This window comes from Octopus sinensis, linkage group LG2 (assembly GCF_006345805.1).
Source record: "Octopus sinensis linkage group LG2, ASM634580v1, whole genome shotgun sequence".
Lineage (NCBI taxonomy): Eukaryota > Metazoa > Mollusca > Cephalopoda > Octopoda > Octopodidae > Octopus > Octopus sinensis.
The window spans coordinates 137,274,610-137,300,335 of NC_042998.1; the positions used below are offsets into that span (position 1 = coordinate 137,274,610).

General features: G+C 35.4%; 1 protein-coding gene across 5 annotated transcripts in view; it reads left to right on the forward strand.

The window, feature by feature from the left end:
• Nucleotides 1-25,448, forward strand: part of LOC115229588 (LIM domain-containing protein A) — a 61,813-nt gene extending 36,365 nt beyond the window's left edge. For 2 of the 5 annotated variants that reach the window (XM_029799920.2, XM_036499645.1), the window contains exons 2-7: nt 12,461-12,514; nt 16,804-18,665; nt 19,357-19,505; nt 21,211-21,272; nt 22,072-23,056; nt 24,799-25,448. In XM_029799920.2, coding sequence (XP_029655780.1) covers nt 16,804-18,665; nt 19,357-19,505; nt 21,211-21,272; nt 22,072-23,056; nt 24,799-24,998 — 3,258 coding nt within the window. In that variant the 5' untranslated portion in view covers nt 12,461-12,514 and the 3' untranslated portion in view covers nt 24,999-25,448. Of the gene's footprint in view, nt 1-9,399; nt 9,723-12,460; nt 12,515-16,803; nt 18,666-19,356; nt 19,506-21,210; nt 21,273-22,071; nt 23,057-24,798 lie in introns of those variants that run through there. The other 3 variants (XM_036499652.1, XM_029799927.2, XM_036499648.1) reach the window with 3 other exon arrangements.
• The last annotated feature ends 278 nt before the right edge of the window (nt 25,449-25,726 follow it).

Here is a 25,726-nt window from a genome sequence, read left to right on the forward strand (position 1 = left end):
CATACAGGCGACAAGAATTCGTTCGTGTAATAAAAAAACGTGTTAGCAATTTGAATTCGTCTCTTGTACAACAGACTGAAACTAAGTTCACATGCTCAATTTAGAACAAGAAAATGTTCAGTGTCTGACTGTAACTTATTGCCATTTCAAGATTCTGCATATGAATTATATCGAAGTTGATTTTTCATATCATCCTTCCGTTCTCAATAAAATAAGTCACCAGTATTCTAATACACTAGAGACGATTTAACGAACGATACCTGTCTCTTAGCATTGTTTCATTTTAGCATGACTATGATTACGCAACATATCTCACGGATTCTCAGGTTACTATTGATTTACCTCTCAGTGTAAGTACATAGCCAGGGCGAAGTAGAGATGTAAACCTTTTGAAAAAGATAATTACCTCTTTCTTTTGAATAAACTATGGATTGCTTAATACCTTCAAGCTATGAATTACTGAATGCCTTTACTTAACATCTTAATATTTCAAAAAGCTTGTAAGTTTTGCTTTTCATTTAAAGAGTTCAATAAGAAAGCGATCAATAGTATGTTGTCCTGTTCTAGCAGAAGCCATCTATTCCACTAGATATACCAATTTCTTTACATGTGTATGTACAAAGAAATGCCTTCTTCAGTTCAAATCTTACCTTTTGTAACCGGAAGAAGAAAAAACAGTCCTTTGAAACCCCGCAAAAAAAGTCATAGGCTTGGGAAATCCTTCAGCAAATACCTAATTACTTAAGTTAATCACTTCTCGATCCTAGCATATAGGTTGACAGGAGACAACGAAAAGGGACTTTAATGCACTAACAACTATATATATATATATTCTTTTACTTTTTTCAGTCATTTGACTGCGGCCATGCCTTTAGTCGAACAAATGGACCCCAGGACTTATTCTTTGTAAGCCTTGTACTTATTCTATTGGTGTCTTTTTGCCGTACCGCTAGATGACGGGGACGTAAACCCACCAACATCGGTTGTCAAGCGATGGTGGGGGAACAAATACAGACACCCAAACATACACACACACATATATATATATATAATACAAAATGGAACAAGAACGCAAAACATCCAGATAGACGATACAAAGAAAACAAGGACGGGTCATTTGGAGTTTTCTTTCCTCAGTGGAGTTCCAAATTATCTTTGCAATTGCGCTGGTTCTACTCGAGACTGATCTAATCTGGCCAGCCCCAAGGGAAAACTAAGCCAAGAGCATTAGATTCCTTGGAAGAAAGCAGCGGGGCTTCTTTACGTTTCCGTACCAAATCCACTCATAAGGCTTTGGTTGGCCCAAGGTGCCACGCAGTGGGACTGAACTCGGAACCATGTGGTTGAGAAGCAAGCTTCTCCCACACAGCCATTCCTGCGCCTATATATATGTATATGAGAGAGAGTTTGTATTTGCTTTGCAAGAAAGAGGAGAGTCTTATTAGATCTACACTGTTGCAGTAGAAAGCAAAAAAAATTAATGGCAACATTCTAGCTTTAATGTTGTTGCTGTGTAACCCCGGGCCTACCTTGGTCGAGCAGTCCTATGGTACATAGTATGCCTGCTAAACAACGAGACGCGAACCATATATCCAGTTTATCATATGGAGAATTTATCATTCGAGTGACATTCTGTGACCATCCCCTCTGTTTTCCCCCTGGTATGTTATATTCAGCATAAGGTTATATTTAACTACTTTGAAGACGGTAGCATATGAGGAAGATTTAGCTTGCTATTTCGTGACTTCCTTGCTAGCTCGTTCTAGCCTAACTTGTGTAGGTGGTGTTATGCAGCGTGTTGAAGTACTTTATTATTAATAGCAGTTTTCGAGGATAGTAAGTTATGTCTGTTTGTATAAAGCTGTATCAAAATATATAACGAAGTAATTAAATTTCAGAAAGAGGGGAAAAAATAAATAATGGAATGAAGTAGGTCAAAACACATTTACTGGGGTCGGTGACTGATGGTGAGTAGAGTGAGTTGGGCGGACAAAGGTGAAGATGAATAAACTTGGAGGGAAGTAGAGAATTTGGTGTGTCTGTGTGTATATAAAAACATGTGTTGATATGTTGAATATCAGTCTGTATTTGTGAGTGAGAGAAAGAATAGAAATCAGTAAAAAGAGAGGAAGGAAGAGAAATGTCACGTTCCTTCGCACGAGTTCTGGTGCGCCAGCACTGCCTGACTACTGTAGCTGGTGTACTTCGTTCAGACACTGGTGGCCGGATCACGTTTACAGATCGTAGCTTGTCTCTCCAAACAGGACTCACGTTTCAAAAAGAGCCAAGCTGTAGATTTATAGTGCGTGAAATTTGATTGCGTAAGAGTGCACCCGTCCATTTGTGTGTACTTGAGTGTATGTTTGTTTGTAAGATAGAATTTTTTAAAATAATTTTGTTAATCTAAAATATATAACTTTATTAAACGAATGTTCATATTAAAAATATCTTTTCAACTTGTTACATTCCGAATTTATACTCATACAAAATCTATATTTGTAACTAAACTGTACCATTACAAATTTAAGGTTAAATTTTCGTTGGACATAACTTGCAGTTGATTCAACGGAAGGAACACATAACTACTGTCCTAATAACTAAACAGTTTGTCCCGTGATATCAAAATACTGTTGTCACTAGCAATGACTTAATTCTACGACGGACTCATTTGAAAATTACCGAAATATTATGCAGTTCACAAGCATAAGCAACAGGAAGCTCTCTTTCTACATAATTTAGTGCTCGGTTCTTACATCACCGTCACTCAGCCTTTCCCTACTCGCTCGTCTCTCCTTTCGTCATCCACATTGTGTCTACTGTTACCCTAGCCCCTGCACTAATAACTACGCCCAGTCTTTCCTTCCTTCCCAGTACGTTGACTTTACAGATTTTTCCTGCAGCTGTAGATTTTCGACTGTTCAAGTGGAACATTAACAGTATCAGTTTCACAGGTCCGTGACTGCCTGCATGGAAATTGAGTAGACTAGTGGTTAGGGTGTTGCACTCACGGTCACAAGATCGGGGTTTCGATTCCTGGACCTCGAAACCTCGGTTCCTTGTATTCGTGAACAAAACACTTCATTTTACCGTTGCTCCATTGGGTAGTAAAAAATTAAAACAAAATTGTTTTTAATTAAATTTTATCAACATAATTGTAATCCACACCATTAAAAAAAAAATGCTTCTGCAAAGTTTCATTTAAAAATATACATTTTTAAGAAAGGTATGAGATAATAAATTTGGAAAGAGCAGAGGCGAGGTACAAAACTAGTTTTACCAATTTTTTTTTTTTTTTCGTTTTCTTTGAAATCAGAAACTGGTTAAAGTCACAGGATTTACAGCTGTATTTTTACTTTTTTAATATAAATAAATTTCGTTTGCATCTAATTTGTGTAAATAGAGATATATTTTCTTTGCTGTTTTAATTACATTTTCATCCTTAATAAATTGAAACAACAGTATTTCAAATTTTCAAAAAGCCAAACGCAAGGCTTTCATTATATGTATTACATACGAGTTCGAATCCCGCTGCACCCAACTTTTCTTCATTCTTTCAAGGTTCATTAAATAAAGTATCACTCAACTAGCCAAGTACTTCAATTGATATAATTGGCTGTACTTTTTCTCACAAATTTCTGACCTATGTGAGAAATTATTGTTTCGGAAACTACTACAGCTATTACAAAATAATTATTTGTGATCTGTCTCAGTGTAATTAATATTTAAATACATATATAAACCTTCAGATAAAGATTCTTGAGATGGATGCAGATTCTAAATCTCTGATGTTCAAAACAAAACCCAGAAGATCCTTTCTTTAATTTTGTTTTTTAAGCTTAAAAAAGAGGGAGGTTAACAATTTCTTAAAACTCACGCTTAAACAAATAAGGACTGAAAACTACTGCCTTGAGTTACAGCATCATACCTTACTTATACTAAAATGCAAATGTGTCTCTCATCAGTTACACTGATAAAAGGAGACTAAAACAATAAATGGAGTGGGTGTGAATGACAGAGACGCTAAGTGCAGGTAAACTGTTGTGAACTCTGAAGCATTTTAATCAAAATGAAACTAAATTTTCATCATAAATTGTATTTATCAATTTCATACACACACATAGGCACATATCTTAAAATATAACACTGTGTTTCATGTTGGTCAAGCTGGTGGAAGGAAAGTTAAGTGACAAAGGGAGTGGAGTATGTAGTAGAAATGGGAAGTATAAAAATATAGAGTGAGGGAGGGAGGGAGTGGCATATCAGCTGCTGGGGCAGGAGGTATTTTGATAAAAATAAACTGCAAATTTTTGTCATTTCCAAATAAATAACCAAAAGTTTGAAAGCAAAATAGACTAAGTGATGGTAGAAGTTCACGCACACACATATATCCATGCGGATACATTTTTCTCCTATGACATCATGATTCTCTCTCACACACTATCTTGCAACATGAAATACCTCAAGACTTTGGTCTTCACAGTGCAGAAAGTTGGCAGATTTTTTCTTATTTGCTTCCCCTCTGGCTAAATAAACCTGTCTCCTAGCTTCCCTTCTGGCAGTTTGATACAATTCCCTGCTACCACCGTTCTTCCAGGTCTTCCAAGCCTGTTTCTTTTCTCTAATAGCCCTGTCAACAATATTGTTCCACCACCATGTTATTTGGGGTCGAGAGGGGACTTTGTACCATGTATGTATATATGTGTGTGTGTCGAGAGGGAACTTTGCACCATGTATGTATGCGTATGTATATATATATATATATATATATATATATATATATATATGCATATATATATATAGGTTGGTAGGTTGACATCATGCACCAGTTTCAAGTGAGTAGTGTCATTGTCATGCAATAGGTGTTCTTTGTTTCCAATCTTCTACATAATCATGTCTGGGCATGGTGAAATATTACCTTATTTGGAAACAAGTTATGGTTGGTGACAGGAATGACATCCAGCTATACAAAATCTGTCTGATCTACGGGAGCATGGAAAAGCATATATTTCATAGATATATATATATATATTTTACACCATCAATGATATTTCTAACCAAGACATTACTACTGTATCTGATTGTTCAAGTGCTTCAATTCTGTGATGTACAGATATTTACTCAATTGCTAACATTTATCAATGGTTTCTCCCATTGTACTGATGTGCCATTTTCTATCATGAATAAAATTGTTGGCATTTTTTTATGACATGGGTATGCTAGTAAATATGTGTCTATATATAGAGAGAGAGAGGAATGGTGATGCAAACAGGAAAAAATAGAACTCAAAATATGAGTACAGTAATCCCTCGCCATATCACGGTTTATCATTTAAACTTACATCAATTCCCCCATGGTTTTGTTTTGCATTTATAATAAAATAAATATATACAAATTATAAAAATAATTTTTAAAAATATACAAAACAGTGCTGTTTCTACTTCACGGATTTTCACCTATCGCAGCGGGTTTTGGAATGTAACACCCACAATAGTCAAGGGATTACTGTATATGTATATTTTTATTAATATCTAGCAGAATCAACAGAGAAACTCAAAGGCCAAGAGTTTTGTGTGTTAGCACTTACAAAAAAAGTGCAAACACACAAGCCTTTGAGTCATTCCATTGCTTCTATATATATATATATATATATATATATATATATATATATATATATATATATATATATATATATATCAAGGGAAACTACTCCCATAGCTATTCGAATTCTGATTGGAAGAAAGAGTGAAAGAACCCTTTCTTCACCCTTAAGTATTGAAACTAAAGTAAAACGTTCCTAAAGCTATTGAGTAATAAATTGCATTCACAACAAAATATATTTTACTTTTTTTTCAGTTATACTGTCTTTGTTAGTAGGCGGGGTTTTTTCTACTCCTTTATATTTTGTAACCACAAATAGCTGTTAAAATTGCAATAAAGGACATACAATTTTTTTGAATAATTTTGTGATATAATTCTAGTAATTTCTTAGGCTATATGATTATTCTTTGTGAAAATTAGCTGGAGTAAGAGAAGATAAACACATAAATTGTATGAAATTAATTAGACTTAGATTAACTCTGGATTTAGCTAGGCTTGATTGGTTTAATAGCTTGTCTCTTCAGTAACACAAATCTGTTTTGTAAGATTTATAGGTTAATAGATTTGATCTCATGTTTCCAGACAACAGTTGTGAGTTATGCTATCTAGTTCAGTGCAAGTCCAGATGAGACCAATTCTGTATTTAATTTCTTATCAACTTTCAAAATCATTGGCCTCTGTCATTGAATCATATAAATTCAATAGCAGAGGTGTTGTTTATATTCGTCCCAGGCTGTCTTTTCTGTGGATAGCATTATATTTTTGTTTTTGCTGCAACATCATATCACAGTGGGTGGAAGTATCTCAATGACATTTTTGGGAAGCTGCTGATTATGTGTTTGTTATACCCTCCACAAAAGAGTAATACAATTGACATTTGTTGTTGCATCTTTGGAGTGCTTCACTGTCCTATTTGTTCATAAGACATTTCACAGCTATCACCTGCTCTTAAATTGCAAAAGTATAATCTTTATGGTGTGACATAAAGTAACAGACATGAGTCCAAGAGAGGCCACATTTCATGTTAGCAGAATCGTTAGCAAAATGGGAAAAATGCTTAACAGCATTACATCCATCTTTAACGTTCTCAGTTCAGTTTCCTCTGAGATCAACTTTGCCTTTCATTCTTTCAGGGTTGATAACCTCAGCTAAGCACTGGGGTTGACATAATCGACTCATCTTCCCTAAAACTGTTGGCCTTGTGCCAAAATTTGAAACCAATAATTAGCATCCTTCTAAACCAGCAAACTGACAGAATTGTTAGCATGATGGGTGAAATGCTTAGTGGCATTTCATTCATCTTTATGTTCTGAGTTAAAATTCCACCGGGGTGTCCTCACCTATCATCCTTTCAGGATGGATAAAATAGTACCACTTACCCACTCCCTCAAAATTGCTGGCCTTGTGCCAAAACTTGAAATTAATATTAGCATCTTCTTCAAGTTTACAGAATTTACATGAAAACCCTTTTTGTGGTATGTAGTGTTTCTCTTGTAGTTCTTTGCTGAGATATACTAGTTTTGCACTTCTGGTTTCATAGATAAGGTCAACAGGAAGTGAATGTTTCTAGAAGAATTCACTACCAGCCTGCAGGATGATATTCACATCATTTTTGAGCACTTGGTTGATGTGTTTAGGTTTGCTACCATTGCTTAACAGGTGCTAAGTAATATTAAATAACAATTGAAGGCTGTCTGTACTGATTTAAAGCTTCTTTTCTTCTGAGACAGAGCCTGCCAATTCACTGTTTCTTGTGTGTTTCAATATCTATGGAGTGGATTTCCTCTGTAGACTAGTTGAGTATCTCAAATGCCGACATTAGTAAAGGTACTGCAAATGTGAGATGAAAGCTTTGCCATATATTTTTCAGTCTAGTATGATATTCTCTACTCTTTGTTCACAGTTCCTTTATATGATATATATTCATCAATACTTAGGTATTTGTAGCACTCTTGTCGAACAGGGGAAACAGTGAGACCATTAATACTAAGATTTTAGGTTTGGGGAATGATTTTACCATGTTCAGTTGTTGAATGTGAACGTTTCTTTTGGCCAAACTATGTCCTTATATCAGCAGAAAACATTGTGATTAATCCAGATGCTTTTTTTTCAAGTATGTATCTTTAGATCATCCACAAAGAAATTGTTTAACCTTGAAGAATTTGTATTGGAATGATTCAACTCCAGTTCTTAATTCTGTTAAGCTTGGTACTTATTTTATCGATTCCTTTTGCTGAACCTCTAAGTTACAGAGATGTAAACACACCAACAAGCAGTGGTGGGGGTTACAGACACAAATCTACCAAATCCACTCACAAGTCTTTGGTTGGCCCAAGGCTATTGTAGACGACACTTGCGTGCGCACACACACACAAGCCAAAACAGACTATGGAACCTGGTATAGCCCCTGGTTTTGCCAGTTTCTGTCGTCAAACCCTTGCCAGCATAGAAAACAGACGCTAAATGTTGATGATCATGATGATGTGTGTGTGTATCGTAAAATTCATTTTGACTTATTCTTAAAATTGCTTTAAAATGACAGACAGACAGACAGATAGATTGACAGACAGACAGACAGATAGATTGACAGATTGACAGACAGACAGACAGACAGACAGATAGATAGATAGATAGATAGATAGATAGATAGATAGATAGATAGATAGATAGATAGATAGATAGATAGACAGATTGATAGACAGACAGATAGATAGATAGACAGACAGACAGAGAGATAGACAGACAGATAGACAGATAGATAGATAGATAGATAGACAGATTGATAGACAGACAGATAGATAGATAGATAGATAGATAGATAGATAGATAGATAGATGTGTATATGTGTTAGAGAAGGGCGAGAGAAAAATGTACGTGTGTGTATGCGAATTGTTTCAGTTGCTAACTCCCACCCACATAAAAGTATGGATTCACGTGTCAAATGGGTGAGAGAGTGAGAGTGAGAAAGAGAGAAAGTTAAATAGCAATAAAGGCACATGTACGGTAAACACATGTATGTAGGTTATACAACCGCACATGTAAAGTAATTCCTCTCTCTCTCTCTCTCTCACTCTCTCACTCATACACACACACTTGCAGAAAAACAACAACTCTTATCTGCAATGATTCTCTAAACCCGTGTTTTTATGATATTTTATTCGTCGTCGTCGACATCTTTCTGGCATTTCAGTCGCAAGCAAACAAGTTATGTATTGCGAAGGTGATAACGCATAAATGCTGAGAGAAAGGGGGGAGGGAGAGAGAGAGAGAGAGAGAAGGACGGTAAGATAGCTAGAGAGACAGAAAGGGAGATAGATAGGTAGGGAGACAGACAGACAGATAGAGAGGAGAAGCAAGAGATAGCTAAAGAGAGGGCAATGTACTTTGGCACGTGAGTGGATTTGACACGTGTTCTCAATTACACAGTTTTATATCTTGAGTGAAATTCTCTATCTCACTTAATCAATTCAGTGCTCACTCAACAACTAACTCTCACTCTTCCTCACGCAACTCTCTCTCTCATTATTTACTGTTTTTCCTCCCCCCACCTCGTTAATCTCTTTATTTGTTTTCATTCTTTCTCCTCTCTTCCCCTCCTTTTCTATTGTACTTTTCTCTTTTACTTTATTTCAAGAAAACACTTAATTTGCTTTATTATTTTTTTGTTGTTCTTTTTTAAAACAATTTATTGTTTATTTATTCCTTGTAGAAATTACAACGTAACGTTTTAACTCCTCCACACATACTTTTTTGTTTCTCAAAAACAAAAAAAAAAGAAAGATTACTTTCTTTTCCTTGCAGATATTTTTTTTTTCTTTCGCTTCAACTATAGCTATCTATCTGATTATTGTTATTATTAATTTACCTAATAACAACATCACTGCATACTCATTACTCATGTTTAACAAAACTAAAACTAACAGTCTCTCTACAAATGTTGACATTGCACATCAGACACCCTATTGCCAAGAGTACAGGACTAAAAAATATATACGTCCAATACATCAGAAAGATTGTATTATGACATTAATTTCATTTTGCGCTGGAATACACTACTCGTACAACTGGAACGTTATTCTCACTTCAAACATTCTGGACTACATCCAACAGAAAGAAAACATAAGGTCATTATCCATCCACTTGATAGATAAATCTCCAATTACCAACTTTGGATCTACTCTCCAACTTTCTCCCCTACGTATTCCTCTCTCTCTCTCTCTCCCTCTTTCTCTCTCTCTCTCTTTCTCTCTCAAGTTCTCTGCTCCTTTAAATTTACTCTCCGTGTCGTTTCGCTCTCTTTCTCTTGTGTATTTCTTGAAACCCTCTGGGCCTCACATCTCATGGGTAACCTGCAAACCCGCGGGAGTCTTTGAATGGCACGGCTAACGAACACTTGCTTTCACTTTTTTCAGTGGTGCAGGCCACTTGATGATGAACATGTCTCATGCGACCCACTTCTCGAACAATAATTGCCCTTGCTTGTCCTGCACAGCTCTTATTCATTCTTCCTCCTATATTTTTCTGTCAACCATTGACATTCAGAAGCTCGTTCTGATCCACAACTGCCTTTATTTATTCCATTATCCAAGAAGATCAGGAAAAAATATGTGCACTGCTCTTAGTACTTCTTAAATTATTTTTAACTATCACGCCTTTTCCTTTTCTTTAACAACACGCTCTTTGCTATGATTCAGCAAAATTAAATATACCAGAAAAATGGTAGCCAATAGGTTGATCACAATGTGGAATGTCAAAATATTTCGACCACTGATATTATCTTTTATCTTTTAGATGTTTCAATCATTGAATTGCAGTTTAGATAATAAGAAAAAATTAATTCAACACCGTTACTTATTTTTTTAAAGTCTGGTACTTATTGCATCAGTCTTTTTTGCTGAATGCTAAGTTACAGGTTCATAAAGAACCCAACAGTGACGGTGGTGGTGATGGTGGTGGAGGACAAACACATAAAGACACGTACATAGACACATACATTCTCAATCATTGGTCGAAGACAGTTGCCCAGGGTACTGCACAGTGGGACTGAACAGGGTTGCGAAGAGAGCTTCTTAACCACACAGCCATGCCTGTGCCTCTATTAGCAGAATGAAAGCCAAAAATACTTTTTTAAAGTATGGCAATTAAAAGATGCATCTATCACCCAGCCCTTTTTGTCTCCAGTCCCTATATAAAATTTTCCAGTTCTCAGAAGGAGGTGAAGCTGTTCCACTCTCTTTGGCTTGAAAAGCACTGCTCTAAATCATAAAAATAGTCTTGAATGTATTTACAATGGAATGTGTTATGCCCAAATTCCCATTTCACAAGAATTGAAGATAAACTTATCTGATATTTCCTACTTTATCTTTCTAACCCTTCAGGACAGTTGAACTAACAATTTTTTTTTGTATGGATTCTACATGAAGCAATTGGTTTATTGGTTAAATAAAATATCACTACTTCATGTTAGTCATACATAAATAAATATGTCTCATTTAAAGTGATTCTGTTTGGCATTCCTCTGAAGTTACTTCCTTCTGTGAGTAAACAGTACTGAGGCCACCCACACACACAGATATTAGCTATACCTTCATAACTTACAATTCTTGTCTAATTCTTGATTATGTTACATCTAAATCAAAATATGTTACATTGAAATCAAATTTGATGAATGAAAACAAAGAAGTCTGAGTAAAAATTCTAGTATCCTAGAGTCAGCTAGGAGTCATGTATCCATCACTTTGTCATAACTTCCAATTCTTTCACCACCCAAAATCATCATTATTTTATGTACACTTTCCATACTGGCATTGGTTGGACTAATCTTTGCTGCTCTCTTAGATGGGTCAGGGGACCACAGTTCATTCATGTGTCATTTTTGGTTAGGTTTCATTGGTTGTATGACCATCCTAACACTGACTACTTCACACAGTGTACTGGATGCATTTTTTTCCTGGACCCAGTACAAGAGATGCTTTTATATATTCAACAACACTCTAGGGTGCTCCCAACTCCACACATAATAGAGCGTACTGGGTGCAGTTTATTGTATAAACAGCACTACAAAGTATTTATATTTAACTATCCCCACTCCCAATAATGGATAGCAATAGGCCTTGTATATGTCTGAAGCCATGATTCTTAACAGGATATTTCTGAGTACTTAAGAATCTTTGGAGTTATAAACAAAATGCCTTGACTCATTTTGTTAGTTTATGCTTTCTGTTGAAATTTCTCTGAAATAAACCTGGCTTTTTATTCTTCCAGAGACATTTCATTGCAGTAGTTTTACCCTTTACCCACTTTTTAATCTGATTTTCACATGCAAACCATAGAATCATAAACTGATTTATTGGTTTTGTGTCCAATGAGTTTGCTGGCAGAATTATTCGAGTGTTGAACAAATACCTGGCAGTATCTCTTCTGGGTCTTTACATTTCAATTTCAAATCCCACCAAGGACAATCTCACCCTTCATCCTTTTCAGGTTGATATAGTACCAATCTAGTACAACTAAACTCCTCCTGTTAAAACTTTTAGTCTCATGCCTATATTTGAAACACTTGTTAAATTTTGGAATTTGTTTCATTCTTCTTGGTTCTTGGTTCAAACTTCACCTAAATCAACTCAGCTATTTATCTACCTTAGGTTGATTCAATTGACTATACGTTTCTCTCTTCTGAAAATTGGAGCTGTAGCTCAGAAATAATTATTTTATTTAGGATTTGTTTTCTTTTAATCCTGTTATTAATTTGTATTTTTTTTACCCTGTTATTAATTTGTCAGTTAATTTAATGCTTCCATTCTTTTCCTTTTCCTCTCTTTCATCTGATCCTGATACTTCTGTTATGCTCTGCCATCAACAGTTCTGTGAAAGAAATTGTGAAATCCTAACTTATTCTACTTAACAACCTACAAATGTAAGTTAAAATCTTCCTTGTTTTTTTTTTCTGTTTCCTTTTCTTTGTTTTATTTTACTCAATAACCTTGATCTCATTTGAAATTGCACCAGTAATCTAAATAACTATAATTAATCTTTTAATCTACATCTCCCTTGTTGAACTTAATCCAACAAATACTACATCCTAATCTATCTTTTTAAAATGTATTGTCATTTTTCAACCTTATTGAAAATAACATATGAGTTTGCATAACAACCTTTACAGTGTCTCAGACAATGTTTCTCTATCTGTTGGGACAGTTATTATCTGTCAACAAAAGAGTATTGTGCCTATGGCCAAGACACTCCTGTTTCAATAGCTCACTCCATGTAGCTCTATGTAGCCACTAGGTCACTGCGAGGAGAATCTGCTCTAGTGGATCAATGTGCATACAAAATAAATCTGTTACATAGATGATACATATTATGCTAGAATAGGAATATAATGACTTGTAGTAGAAATTTGTGATTTACAACCTATATTCATAATAATGAATTCTCTTCAACAACAGTTTTCAGGTTTGTATAAAAAATTGGCAGTGTAGAAATTAGAGGGGAACAGTTTGAATATGCTCCAGTTGATCTAATATTTACCTAGCAGAAACACTTTGCTATAAACTTGAACTATGAAATGATCTGTTGTTTCACAAACTGAATAAATAGTATAATGTTTCATTGATATAAACTTATCATCATTATGATTTTCCATGCTGGCATGGGTTGGAATAATCACATCCTCAACAGCCACACAGCTACCAACTTAATGTACTTTCACAAATGCAAAACAGCTAAAAAGATCCTAAGGAGAATAATTGGGGGATTCAGTCTTCAGTATGTGTCTGTGGTATGGCACAGTATATAGCTACAGGCTGTTAAGGGAATTTAATTGGATGGCTCACTGTTTCTTTAAAATCTAAAACAATGTCTGTAGATGTATAAATAGATTCATCTCCATGCAACCGTTTGTTTAATAATTTCTTCATTGATTGTCTTAACAGCCTAACAAACTTATTTTTAAAGGGGTGGGAAAAGTATTGCTCTTTCACAGAGCTATTTGCAATTGTGGTAGTTCTGTTAGACATTGGGAAAGACTGATAACATCAATTCACTAATAACAACCATAAATATGTCCCAATTTTGATCAGGTACAGCAAACCCTTTTTCCAGGCTCCAAAAGTCTTGTAACAAAATCAGCTGAGTGTTGGTCTTTGTTAAGGTAAGCTCTCGTGTTTTTTTTCTTTTTTTCAGTTTATGTTTCTGAATTGATCAGCTTCTTGTCTTCTTCGGAATAACTGGAAGCATCTAACAAATGTCACCTGCTAAAGCGACTGTTACTTCATTGAAAGAATTTCTTCTGATGAAATTCTTGACAGTTTGATACAAAACCTCAGAAAAAACTTTAGGGGACACAATGCATTTGTCCCTGATTATCATCTAACACTTTTACACTTCTACTGCTCCTGTTCCTTTACTAATGTTACAGGTTACTGAGTCATCAATAGTGAGATTCAATGACAGTTTGAACGCACTGTGATCTGTTTTGCTCCCTGGCAATATAGTGTCAGCAACACCTGAAGATTCGACGGCTATGGTAATTTTTCCCATGTTTCATTACTTCAGCCAGCTGTAGGTTTCTCAATGAGATCATTCCTGTTACTCCAGATGCACCAAAAGAAAAGAATATTATACACGCACACACACACACACATATTGTGCCTCTCTACTATCACTCTATTTCCCTCATTATGCTGTTTTTAATTTTTCAATTATTGGAGCATATATTTTTATCTTCATAGATTCAAATGTTCAAATGTGCTGTGTAATATGTATTATTAGTAAAGTTTACTGAATGTATTTTATATGAAACAGTTTAGCTTAGTCTCAGTATGATAACTTCATCTCTCTGTTCATTGAATATAATGTCTGTGTTATACTGGGAGTGCTGGGTTAAAATTTCCTTAATTGCATGTGACTTTCAACAATTCCATTGAAAAATGACCTAAATGCCACAGTCAAGTAAACTGTTGCAATGAGCTTATCGCACTCTTACAGCCAATCAGATTTGATGATAATAATAGCAACTTTAGAAATTGAAATAACCATTCAAACAACTTGACACTGGAATGTTTTTGTATGTGTGTAGTTTGTGTGGAATGTATTTATATATATCATTGTTATTTAACGTCCATTTTCCATGGGTTGGATTACTTGTATGTATATATATATATATATATATATATCCATATATATTTATATATGTATATATATTTGTAGTTAAGCTTTTTGAGTGGATTTGGTTGAGCAAAGCTGAAGGAAGCCTCTCGTGTGTGTGTCTTTATGTCTGTGTTTATCCGCCACCACCACCACCACTGCTCGGCAACTGGTATTGGTGTGTTCATGTCCCCATAACTTAGTGGTTTGGCAACAAAGACTGATAAAATATGTACCAGGCTTAAGAAAAAAATAAGTACTGGGATCGATTCATTTGACTAAAAATTCTTCAGGGCAGTGCCCCAGCTTGGTTGCAGTCTAATGACTGAAACGAGTGGAAGTATAAAAGTAAAAGAATACATTGAGAGCATGAGAGAGAGAGAGAGAAAGGTTTGATAAAATGCCATGCACAAAACTCAGCCATTGAGCCACTTTGTAACATCTACTGATTAAATCTAATAAAGTATATATGATGTATGTATATACACATACATAGACAGATAGAGTAGATTCTAGAAGTCAAAAGAAAGACCTTAAGTATTCAATAACAAAGTGCCTTTTTTTTTTAAATATAGAAGTTAGTGTAAGAAGGAGGGTTTTGAAAACCTTAAAAAATAATGGGAGGAAGGTAAGAACTGATCCAAATGCTTGCAGAATGAACTGCACTAGTGGTACCCAAGAACCAAGTGAAGCTTGAAAGTGGGCATCAAATGAAGACTACCACCTAAAATTCAAAATGTTTGCAACATCTAAGGTTACTAAGCTGTCAACTAAGTACTAACTAGGTTCTAAGTTGCTTAAACTTTAGTGGTCAGATGGGAACTGATGTTTTCAACATGACACTGTTGCAAATCAAACATGAACCTATTATTACAGAGATGTACAACAACAGCACTTTAAGATTATTTTCCCTGCTAAAGCAGGGGTTAGCTTCATAGACTCTTCTCTATATTAGCACTTCACCTACCCCCTTGCACTTATTTTGTCCTATAGCACTTTTACTGTCTTTCTTGGTTTCCCTCTTCTACTTCCTTCCATCACTTCTCAAACCCTGTCAACTTTCAATCTTCCTAAACATGACCCAACTATCTCATCCCATTTCTCTTCACAACATCCACTATTGGCTCAATTCCTATCACCCATCCTCTGCAATTCATTGTTTTTGTCTTTCTCTCTTATAGAGATACTCCACTTGTCCACTGAACCATTCTCATCTTTATTCATTACAGCCTTCTCTGCTGTTTTACGTTCAGTAGCCATAGTCCACATCTATAAATCATGGCACTTCTCTCCTCATTAACATATCACTCAGTTTCCAAAACTTCTTACATGCACAACTCACTCAATCTACTGTCACCAAGTCTGATATATCTTCTCCATTCAACATGTACAGTTGTACTGTAACACTACTCATCAACATCCTGAAGCTGATTGTCTTCAAATAAAAAAAGAAAAAATAGAAGTGTTGTTGCTGAAAATTAATTAAAAAAAAATTTGTTTTAAGCAGAGTAAGTTTGTGCAATGTCAACTCTTCTCTTTTGATTGTGTAACCAGAACTGTTCCAGAGTGTTCCACTTACCAGGCTCAAATGGATGCATGTGAGGCAAGGTAGGGATGTGAAACCAAAATACAGATTGCTACTGATTTCTCTTACTATCACAGTTCACATCATATAAGAAGTTCCCCTTGCTGAAATTTGTCTAATATTACCAGACTAACATCTAAGTGGATTACAAACACAAACCAGGCTACAAAACATAACATATGTAACCTCAATGTGATACATCAAACTGCTTGCTGCTATGGTTGGGACCTTTGAACATTGCTACTCCTGCTTTGCCAGCACCTATTGCTTGATAGTCATCAACCCTAAACTGGGTTCACTCATCCTTTTGACACACACACACATACACACACACACATATATATATTAGTGAGACAAACATGGATAATTAAAACTAAATAGATATATATGATTTTAATGTGTTTTTTTTTCCTATATTGATGTTGGTTATATATATATAAATTTATATATTTGTGTTCTTTTTTTTATTGCAGATGACTGCAACAGCACAGTCTTCCACTTTTAAGCGGCCCTTTTACAACTTAGAGAACTCTGGCATCAGTCTTTACCGTGAACTGAAGCTGAAACGACGTCGCATCTTAGATCTCGTTGGATGTGACACAGAATCTTGTGTCAGCAATGAAAGTCGTCGCAGTATGGGCAGCGAGAGTTCTGGTTATGTCTCTGATTGTGATCAGTTCAGTGATGCCAGTCATGAGAATTCCAACTCACCTTCTATTGTACAGTCAACAGCTGAGGACAGCTACAAGTCAAAATTTCTTGAGCAGAATGTAGTGGCTGTGTCTGACAAAAGCAACAACATTCTTGCTGAGAAACAAAAATTTGAAGAATTCACTCTGAAAGTGAAAGTAGAAGCCAACAGTAACAACAACAACAGCAATAATCAGAACATTAACAATAATAATGATGATGATGATAAAAATAATAATAATAATAGTTTCCAAAATAAGAAAAAGTGTAACACTCCTGAAAGTCATATGGTCAATTATCAGCCTGACCAGAATCAAGACAATGCCAGTCGGAACTGCAGTTCAGGTTCACCTCTAAGTTCTGGTGCTCTTCAAAATCAGAACAATGTTATTGTGAACCATCCATTGCTTGTTATGAACAATAATCAAGCTAATAACTCTTTTAGTAATGAAGAAGAAAATGATGATAATGTGAATAGTAGTAACAATAATAACAATGGCCCGGTGAATATGCCTTTTGGAATAGCCTATGTTGGTTTCCCTTCAGGCTTTGTCTTTCAACCTCAAATTATTAGAGAACAGAATATGGGAGATAATATGACAACTGTGAATATGATACCAGTGATGACAACAGTGCCTAGTGGAATCTCTTCAACACAAACTATTTATACGATGCCCACACTGCTCACCAACCAACAGTTTAACAGCCCCACAAACAGCAATAGTGGCAATGTTGCTGAGATCCCACACATAAATTTTGTTATCGATCCTTCGATGCAACAACAACAACAACACCAACAACAACAACAACAACACCACCACCACCACCAACAACAACAACAACAACAACAAGCTGTAGAATGCAATCTGAAACAAGCAGATACTCAGCCACAGCAACACTTTACACTGAGCTCTGGTAACTTAAAGACAAACCAGACTGTCATTCCTCAAGGTGGCACTACTTACCAAATCTGTCGGTATCCCTATATTAACCCGAGCCAAAAGGAACAATATGAGCAAAACATGGTTGACTCTAAAAAAACATGGTTGCTTAGCAACAGCAATAGTAGCAGTATTAATAGCACCACCACCAACAACAACAGCAGCAGCAACAGTGGTAATAATTCAGACAATTACATGTGTATGACACCAGTTACTAATGTCAACAACACTGTTATGAATTTTGGTGCAAATGGCAACCATCGTGTTAATTGTAATATTGAGATGAGCAGTATTGGTAACAGCAACAGTGGTACCAACAGCAACTTCAACAACAGTAACACCAGCAACAACATCAACATCAACAATAGCACCAATGGAAGTAATGGCCAGAATACTGGGCATCACCACCATCACAACCACCATCATCATAACCATAATCGGCATGCTCCTCCCCTCAACAATGGAGTTGGTCCAAACAATGCTGGTCATGCTCTAACACAAGTGAACAAAGGTTGTACACCTTCTAATATGTATTTCACTAGCTCTTTGCCCTCAACTCTTGAAGATGATGTTTGTGTCAGTCCTGGAGATGGCAGCAATATGAAGAGTCCTGAAGGTGATAGTGACTGTGAAGAACCAATGATTTGTGCTATTTGTAATGACAGAGCTACTGGTCTTCATTATGGTATCATTACATGTGAAGGGTAAGTAAAACTTTTCAGTTTATCTTCCTTTACCTTCTTTTTTCCTTCTTTATTGTTTCTCTGTGTCTCTTACATTTGTTATCTTCTATTTCCTCCATTTTCTTAATTTCTTCTCTTTCACCCAATTTTTTGCTGTTAATTTGCTCCATTACTGTCTCCTGACAGTAATGGTAATTGTTATAAATCTTGATTCTGTATCCCTTTTGCTCTACTGTCTCAGAAATCTAGTCATGATTATCTCAGTTCCACTATGTGGTACCTTGGGCAACTGTCTTCTAATAGAGCCCCATGCTGATCAAGGCTTTGTGAGTGGATTTGGTTGACAGGGAGAGGAAGAATTTCATTGTATGTGTGCATGTTTATGTGTGTGCTTATTTTTGTGTGTTTGTGTCTCCTCGTCCTTGTATCACAAGATGGTTGTAAACGTATGTCACCTTCATATAAGTGGTGTCATTTCTTCCCAATCTTTTGTGAAGACATGTCCAGTCATTGGGAAATATTGCCTTGCTTTCAAACAAGTGAGGTTTGGTAACAGGAAGGACATCAAGATGTAAAAAATCTGCATCTAAATGAGTTCCATCTGACCTGTGCAAGCATGAAAAGTGGATTATGATGATGATGCCTTTAAAAAAACTAATAGAAGTTTTGAACATTTCATTTACCTTTCCTTTTGATTTTTTTCTCTTTGCAGGTGTAAAGGATTTTTTAAGCGCACAGTGCAGAACAAACGGGTTTACACCTGTGTTGCTAGTGGCAACTGTGAGATAAACAAGATGCAACGTAATCGGTGCCAATATTGCCGTTTCAAGAAATGCTTACAAATGGGAATGGTTTTGGCTGGTAAGCAATAAACACTTCTTCCTGATATCTCTTTCTCTCTCTACGTACATACATACACATATATGTATATACATATATACATATATACATATATGTATGTATGTATGTATTTATAAAGAAGCAGTAAATTGAATGAATCATTAAAAGTGTTGGATAGAATGTCTTGCAGGAATTGTTCAGACTCAGTTCAAATATTGCTGAAGTCAGCAGCACTACCTATCATCCTTTCAAGGCCCATGACTAAAATACCAGTTTTATATTGAAATTGTTTCTTTTCTTTCTTCCTATCTGTCTCTCTTTCTGGACAAATCAGATATGTTCAAATCTGGAGAAGGATGGGCCCCTCCAGGTCTAAGAATGCCTAAAACATGACAGCATCCTTATATATCCATGGATTTGAGGGCCCGAGGCAAGGTACATAAAAAGAACACCCATAGAAAGTAATCATTTAAGGCTTTAGACAATACAAATTAGAGCAAAAATCTGAACTTCTATTGACTAATTTTTTTGCCTGTCAACACTAAATCCTCTTTACACAGACCGTGTTGTCCTTTACTAGGACCATATATATGTTTTCTCAATCACTCCATTAAATCTTAAACAATATCTATTGTCCTACTGCAGTTGTGTCAGATTTTATTAGATACCATTTGCTCTTCATAAAAAGAAAGAAAGAAATACTTTAGAGCTGTGTTTGGTTATTACTGTGTCTTTAAGTGATGAATTATTGACTCAGTAATGTTTATCAAAAGAACAAGATTAAAAAGATAGCACAATCAAGAAGAGAGTTAGTTTCATAACTCAATTGGGGTCAGTTATCTTGGATGCAGTTTGGCTTCAACCTCAGAAGAGGTGCCACAGCTGCCACCTTTCTAGTGGGACAGGAGAAATAATCAGCTAAGACTAAAGCACTATACCTGGCATAGCCCTAAATCCTCTTGTTGTCCTTTACTAAGACCATATATAAGAGGCTGTATTGGACTACCCTCATTCCCCTCCCCAATACACTCCAACTTTGCCCTGCTGTACTGTACTCTCTCTCTCTCTCTCTCACTCACCCTTTCTTCTGTCTCTCTACTCTTACACTCCCCTTCTCCTCCTCTCAATTATCTATTTCTGGCCTATCTACTGTCATTGCTCCCTCTCTTGTTCCCTTTCCCCATTCTACATGCTCTAGGTTGCTGTGCACATTTCTGTACATTTCCTGTGTATAAAGTACCTCCCGCTAGTGTATTTCAACATAGCTTGCCATGTTCCTTCTACATATGAATGGTGAGTGGGGGTACATCTCTAGTGCTGGTGCTATGCAAAATACACTGAGTGATTGGAAAATGAGCAGGGCAAGTCTAGAGTTATGAGGTCCCTTTTATGTTGTCTTACCAAACCTATTCAACCTCTCTAGTTTTAGTTCCACAAGAAAATACACCCAGTACACTCTGCAAATTAGTTAGCGTTAGGAAGAGCATCCAGCCAAAGAAACCACACCAAATGATACACACAAACACTTAGTCTTAAGGAGTAGTAGCTCCTAATAGGTGACTTTGAACTGTAAAGAGTACAAGGTTTTACAGTAATCTATATGTTTCTGACCTGTAGTACTTGCAAAGCTATATGTAATTAAGAAATCGTTTTCCTTTATATCAATATCTTGGGAAATTTCATATATGATATAATCAATTTCTTTTTTTATTCCTTTCCTCCTTAGCTGTCCGTGAAGATAGAATGCCCGGTGGACGTAATTCTGGAGCTGTCTATAACTTATACAAGGTTTGTGTACACTTCTATTTAAAGGTTCATCATGTGGACTGTGATATATAACCTAGTTGTGAGATTTACTCAATGATGTTTGATAAATTCTATTTAATGCATCAAGCAATGAAAGAGTAAAGTTTGTTTATTAATTTTAGTTATTCACTTACATAATGATTTAACATAGTGTATGACAGACATATGATAGTACATAGAGTGAAATTAGAGGGATAGTATAATAGTGTTTGACAACAGGGATCATGCTATAGAGAAATTATTTTGCCCACAGATAATTGCTTGACAACAGGGATAATACTTAAAAGGGGATAATAATATAATGGGATAAGTGTCTGACAACAGAGATCACAGTAATATTGTTGCAGTATTGCAATTGTGGAATGATGGAAGCACTAAAGAACCAACTACATTCCTTACAGTATTTATTTCTGTCTTTCTGCATTCTGAGTGCAAATTCTACCAGGTTTTCCTTTGCCTTTCATCAATCTGCAGGTCAACATCTGCAGAAAAGACATGAGCTGGGAGGAGATTCTAGAGGAATGATATTCAGGGCAAGAAGGATTAAGTTTTGTGGTTAGTGTGGGGGAAAGAAGAGCTGGATGCAACAAAGTTGAAAGTTAGAGAGATGAGTGAGGAGGGTGCCTGAGTAGTGGAGGTATGAAACCAGCCAGCTACAAGGAACTGAGGTCATTATAATAATGATAGAAGAGACTGTGTTGTGACAGCATTGTAATAATTTTGTAGAATTACTATAATTGATTAACAATGTTTTAATTATAACAATTTCAATTATTTACAGGTAAAATACAAGAAGCACAAAAGAAAAAAGCAGACTACCAAGCTGTACAAGCAGAAAGTGGCACAGATTAGTGTTGGCCAAGACATGAACATCAAAACAGAACCGGTGGACATTAAGGACCAGATGAAAATACCCATTGGTTCAACTGCAAATGTACTTAATGCATCTCGTTCAGCCCTTGTTGCTCACTACAGCAGTGTGTCATCATTCAGTCATCAGCAACAGCAGCAGCATCAGCAACAACAACAACAGAATGAGATTCAACAGCAACATCACCATCATAACCACCATCATTCCCCTCCCCATCAACAACCATCCTTACAAAACCTTGATATGCCACAATATCACACTGAACACTTAAAGACAATCAGGCCACAGCCTCACCCTAGCAAGCCCCCTCCTTCACAATTGTCTCCTCATTCCCAATCACAGCTGTCCCCAGCATCCACTTCCCAAGTGTTATCTCTGTTGCCAGCGTCTCCTATGCCACACTTTGAGAGACTCATCAATGAACTTATACAGTGTGATTGTCTCTTAGACATAGCTGATGCCTGTAAATTAGATGAGTTAATTAATGATGACATTGTCTCGAACACTCTCTATAAAATTGGTGATAGCATTGTTAATAAGCTGGTCAAATGGACTCGACAGCTGCCATTCTATAGTGAAATACCTCTACAGATACATCAACAGATCTTAACTGAAAAATGGCATGAACTTTTGCTGTTGATTACGACAGCTCACCGAGCTTTGATCACTACTAAGCCAACTGCTATGTCATTTGGAGATCTTTATCGGTGGAACATGTCAAAACTTGCACAATATTTGAATAAAAATTTTCAGAAATATTTCACTTTGGAGGAACTGACCAATGAAATTGGTGAGATTGTTGAGAAAATAACCCATGTTATGGCTGCCTTTGTCAATATGAATTTATCAAAGCAAGAATATGTCTGTTTACAAGTTGTGCTGTTATTAAATCATAGTAAGTTTGGTTATATTATTGTCATTATCAATTATTATTTGCTATTATCATATTATAATTATTGTCATTATCTAAATCAACATTGTCAACAGTATTATCATTGAATGTCTAAATATCTGAGTTGAGTTATTATTGATAGCATTATAATTTCTTTAAAGATGAAAAATCTTTCAATATTTATGTCTGCATCACATATCAATCAATTTCATCTCCAATCCTGATCGGGTATGTTATTCCTAGATGAATGTACCACATTGGATTTGAATTTAAAACTCATTTTTCATTTCTGAAAGATGACATACCCTTTTGATACCTGGAATCATTTCTAGTTTAACACTACACACTTTCTGTTTAAAGAAATCTAAATTAAAACGTTCCATTAAAATTATCATGTTGATTTATGTTTCAAATACAATTATTTTATCAAATTCTTCATTACCATATTTGATGGCATATAAGATACACACTTTTCACCATAAAAATGTCTCAAAACATCATCACTACCCCTGGTCTTATATGCAATTTTGGACTACCCTTAAGTTTTAATGCATTAAAAACATTTTTCTTAAATATTCACTGCTGAAATTGGGGTCCATCTAATATGCCCATGTGTCTTTTATGTCATCAAATATAGTATTTACAAAATTAATTGAAACAAAGGCAGTGTATTTTGACAGAAATATGGTAACAAAGAATTCATAGACTGGAAAATTTAAGATACATTTTCTTTATTAATTTATGATATTTTTCTGGATAATAAGGGTACAGGATAAATGCCCCTTAACATATTGCGATGTAGGGTCCCTTAAGACATTGCTAAGTAAGCTCACCACCAAAATATTTAGGATGACCCACTTTTGGTGTCTGATTCCATTCTGTACTCACAAGAGTTGAATACCAACATTGTAATCTAACTAAGAACCCAGCAATTATACAATATTTTCTTTGCTTACAACAAGGAGTTTTACCTACTCTGTGGTACCTACTTACTGTTAGGGTTTTTACACTGGCAACAATTTGTAGAGGCAGTGCACCATCACCACTTTAACATCCATTCTTCCATGTTTCCATGAGTAGGATGATGCTTATTGAAATTGATCTTCTATGACTGAATGCCCATACTTTCACTAATCCTTACTTGTTTCTAAGTAAGGTAATATTTCCTTATGGTCAGACATGTTTTCGTAGAATATTGGAAATGAATGACATTCACTTACAACAATCACCAGATATCATAACAAGGAGACACTAACGTACACACACGGACACACACATACACATGTATGCATATAAATTACACATATACACACACACACCTATACATACAACTGGCTTCTTTCAGTTTCCATCCATCAAATTAATTCAAAAGGCTTGATTGGCATGGTGCTATAGTGGAAGACATCTACCCAACATGCCATACAGTGGGACTGAAATTGAAACCACGTGGTTGGAAAGCAAACTTTTCAACCACATGGCCATGCTTGTTCCTCATTGATTGAATTAAGCTCACAACAAACCAAAGGACAAAAAAGTAAACTATATTTGATTTCATCCCTGAAGGACATAACTTCATGTAATAAAGCATCTCAATGTAACAGACACTGTATCCTTTCCTTCATTCCCCCAAATAAATAAAAGTAATTTTGGTTTGCTCGTACAGCTTTATGTAAACTAACTTCCCTATATTTTGTCCATAAATTATTTATAAATTTTTTTTCATTTGTTTTCTTTAATTCTTTCAGATCAAACAATGCCGGTGAAAGAAGTAGAGAGAGTTCAAGACAGATATACATGTGCTCTACAGCAGTACATTGCAGTTCACCATTCTGATGAACCAAACAGATTTGGTGAGCTTCTGCTGCGCCTGCCAGAGATCCAGTCTGCCTCAGCACTCTTACTTAAGAGCAAGATGATATATGTTCCTTTCCTATTAACATCCTAGCTGACTTTTCACTTTCTTTTGAACACAACATCCCTTACCATCTCCCAGCTAAACTCAACTACCTTCCTCCTCCTTAAACATACATCTATACAAACACATATATAAATTTTGGTATTAACCACTGTCAGGCTCTTTGAAGCTAAGTTATCAAAAGTACTGAGTAATAATAATGATAATAATTATAATTATAAATAACAATAATAATACCACAAAGATGACTTCATTTCATCACTTACAATGTTTTGTTTTTTTTTTGTTTTTTTTTTCTTTTTACCTTTTACCCTCACTATGCCTTCAAGAAGGAACTGGATTTTCTAACATTCTTAAGGAAGAAGAAAGTGAAAGAAATAATAGTAGTTAAAAATTGTAAAGAAAAAAGCAAAAAAAAAACGAATGTGAAAAAAAATATGTACATTGTTTTACAAACACGGGTATGCACACAATAAGGTATGTGCAAACAGTTGAAGGCTATATGTATATATATATGTATGTATATATGTATGTATATATATATGTATATATATATATATATGTGTATATATATATGTGTGTGTGTATATATATATATATATATATATATATATACATATGTGTACACGCACACATATTTCTATGGCGTGTTGAAAATGAAGTGTTGTTGGATAATGTGTTTGAAAAAGTTCTGATAACAAAAACTAAAAACGAAAAAAAAAGAAGATAAACTGTTTTTGTTTTGTTTTTATTTATTA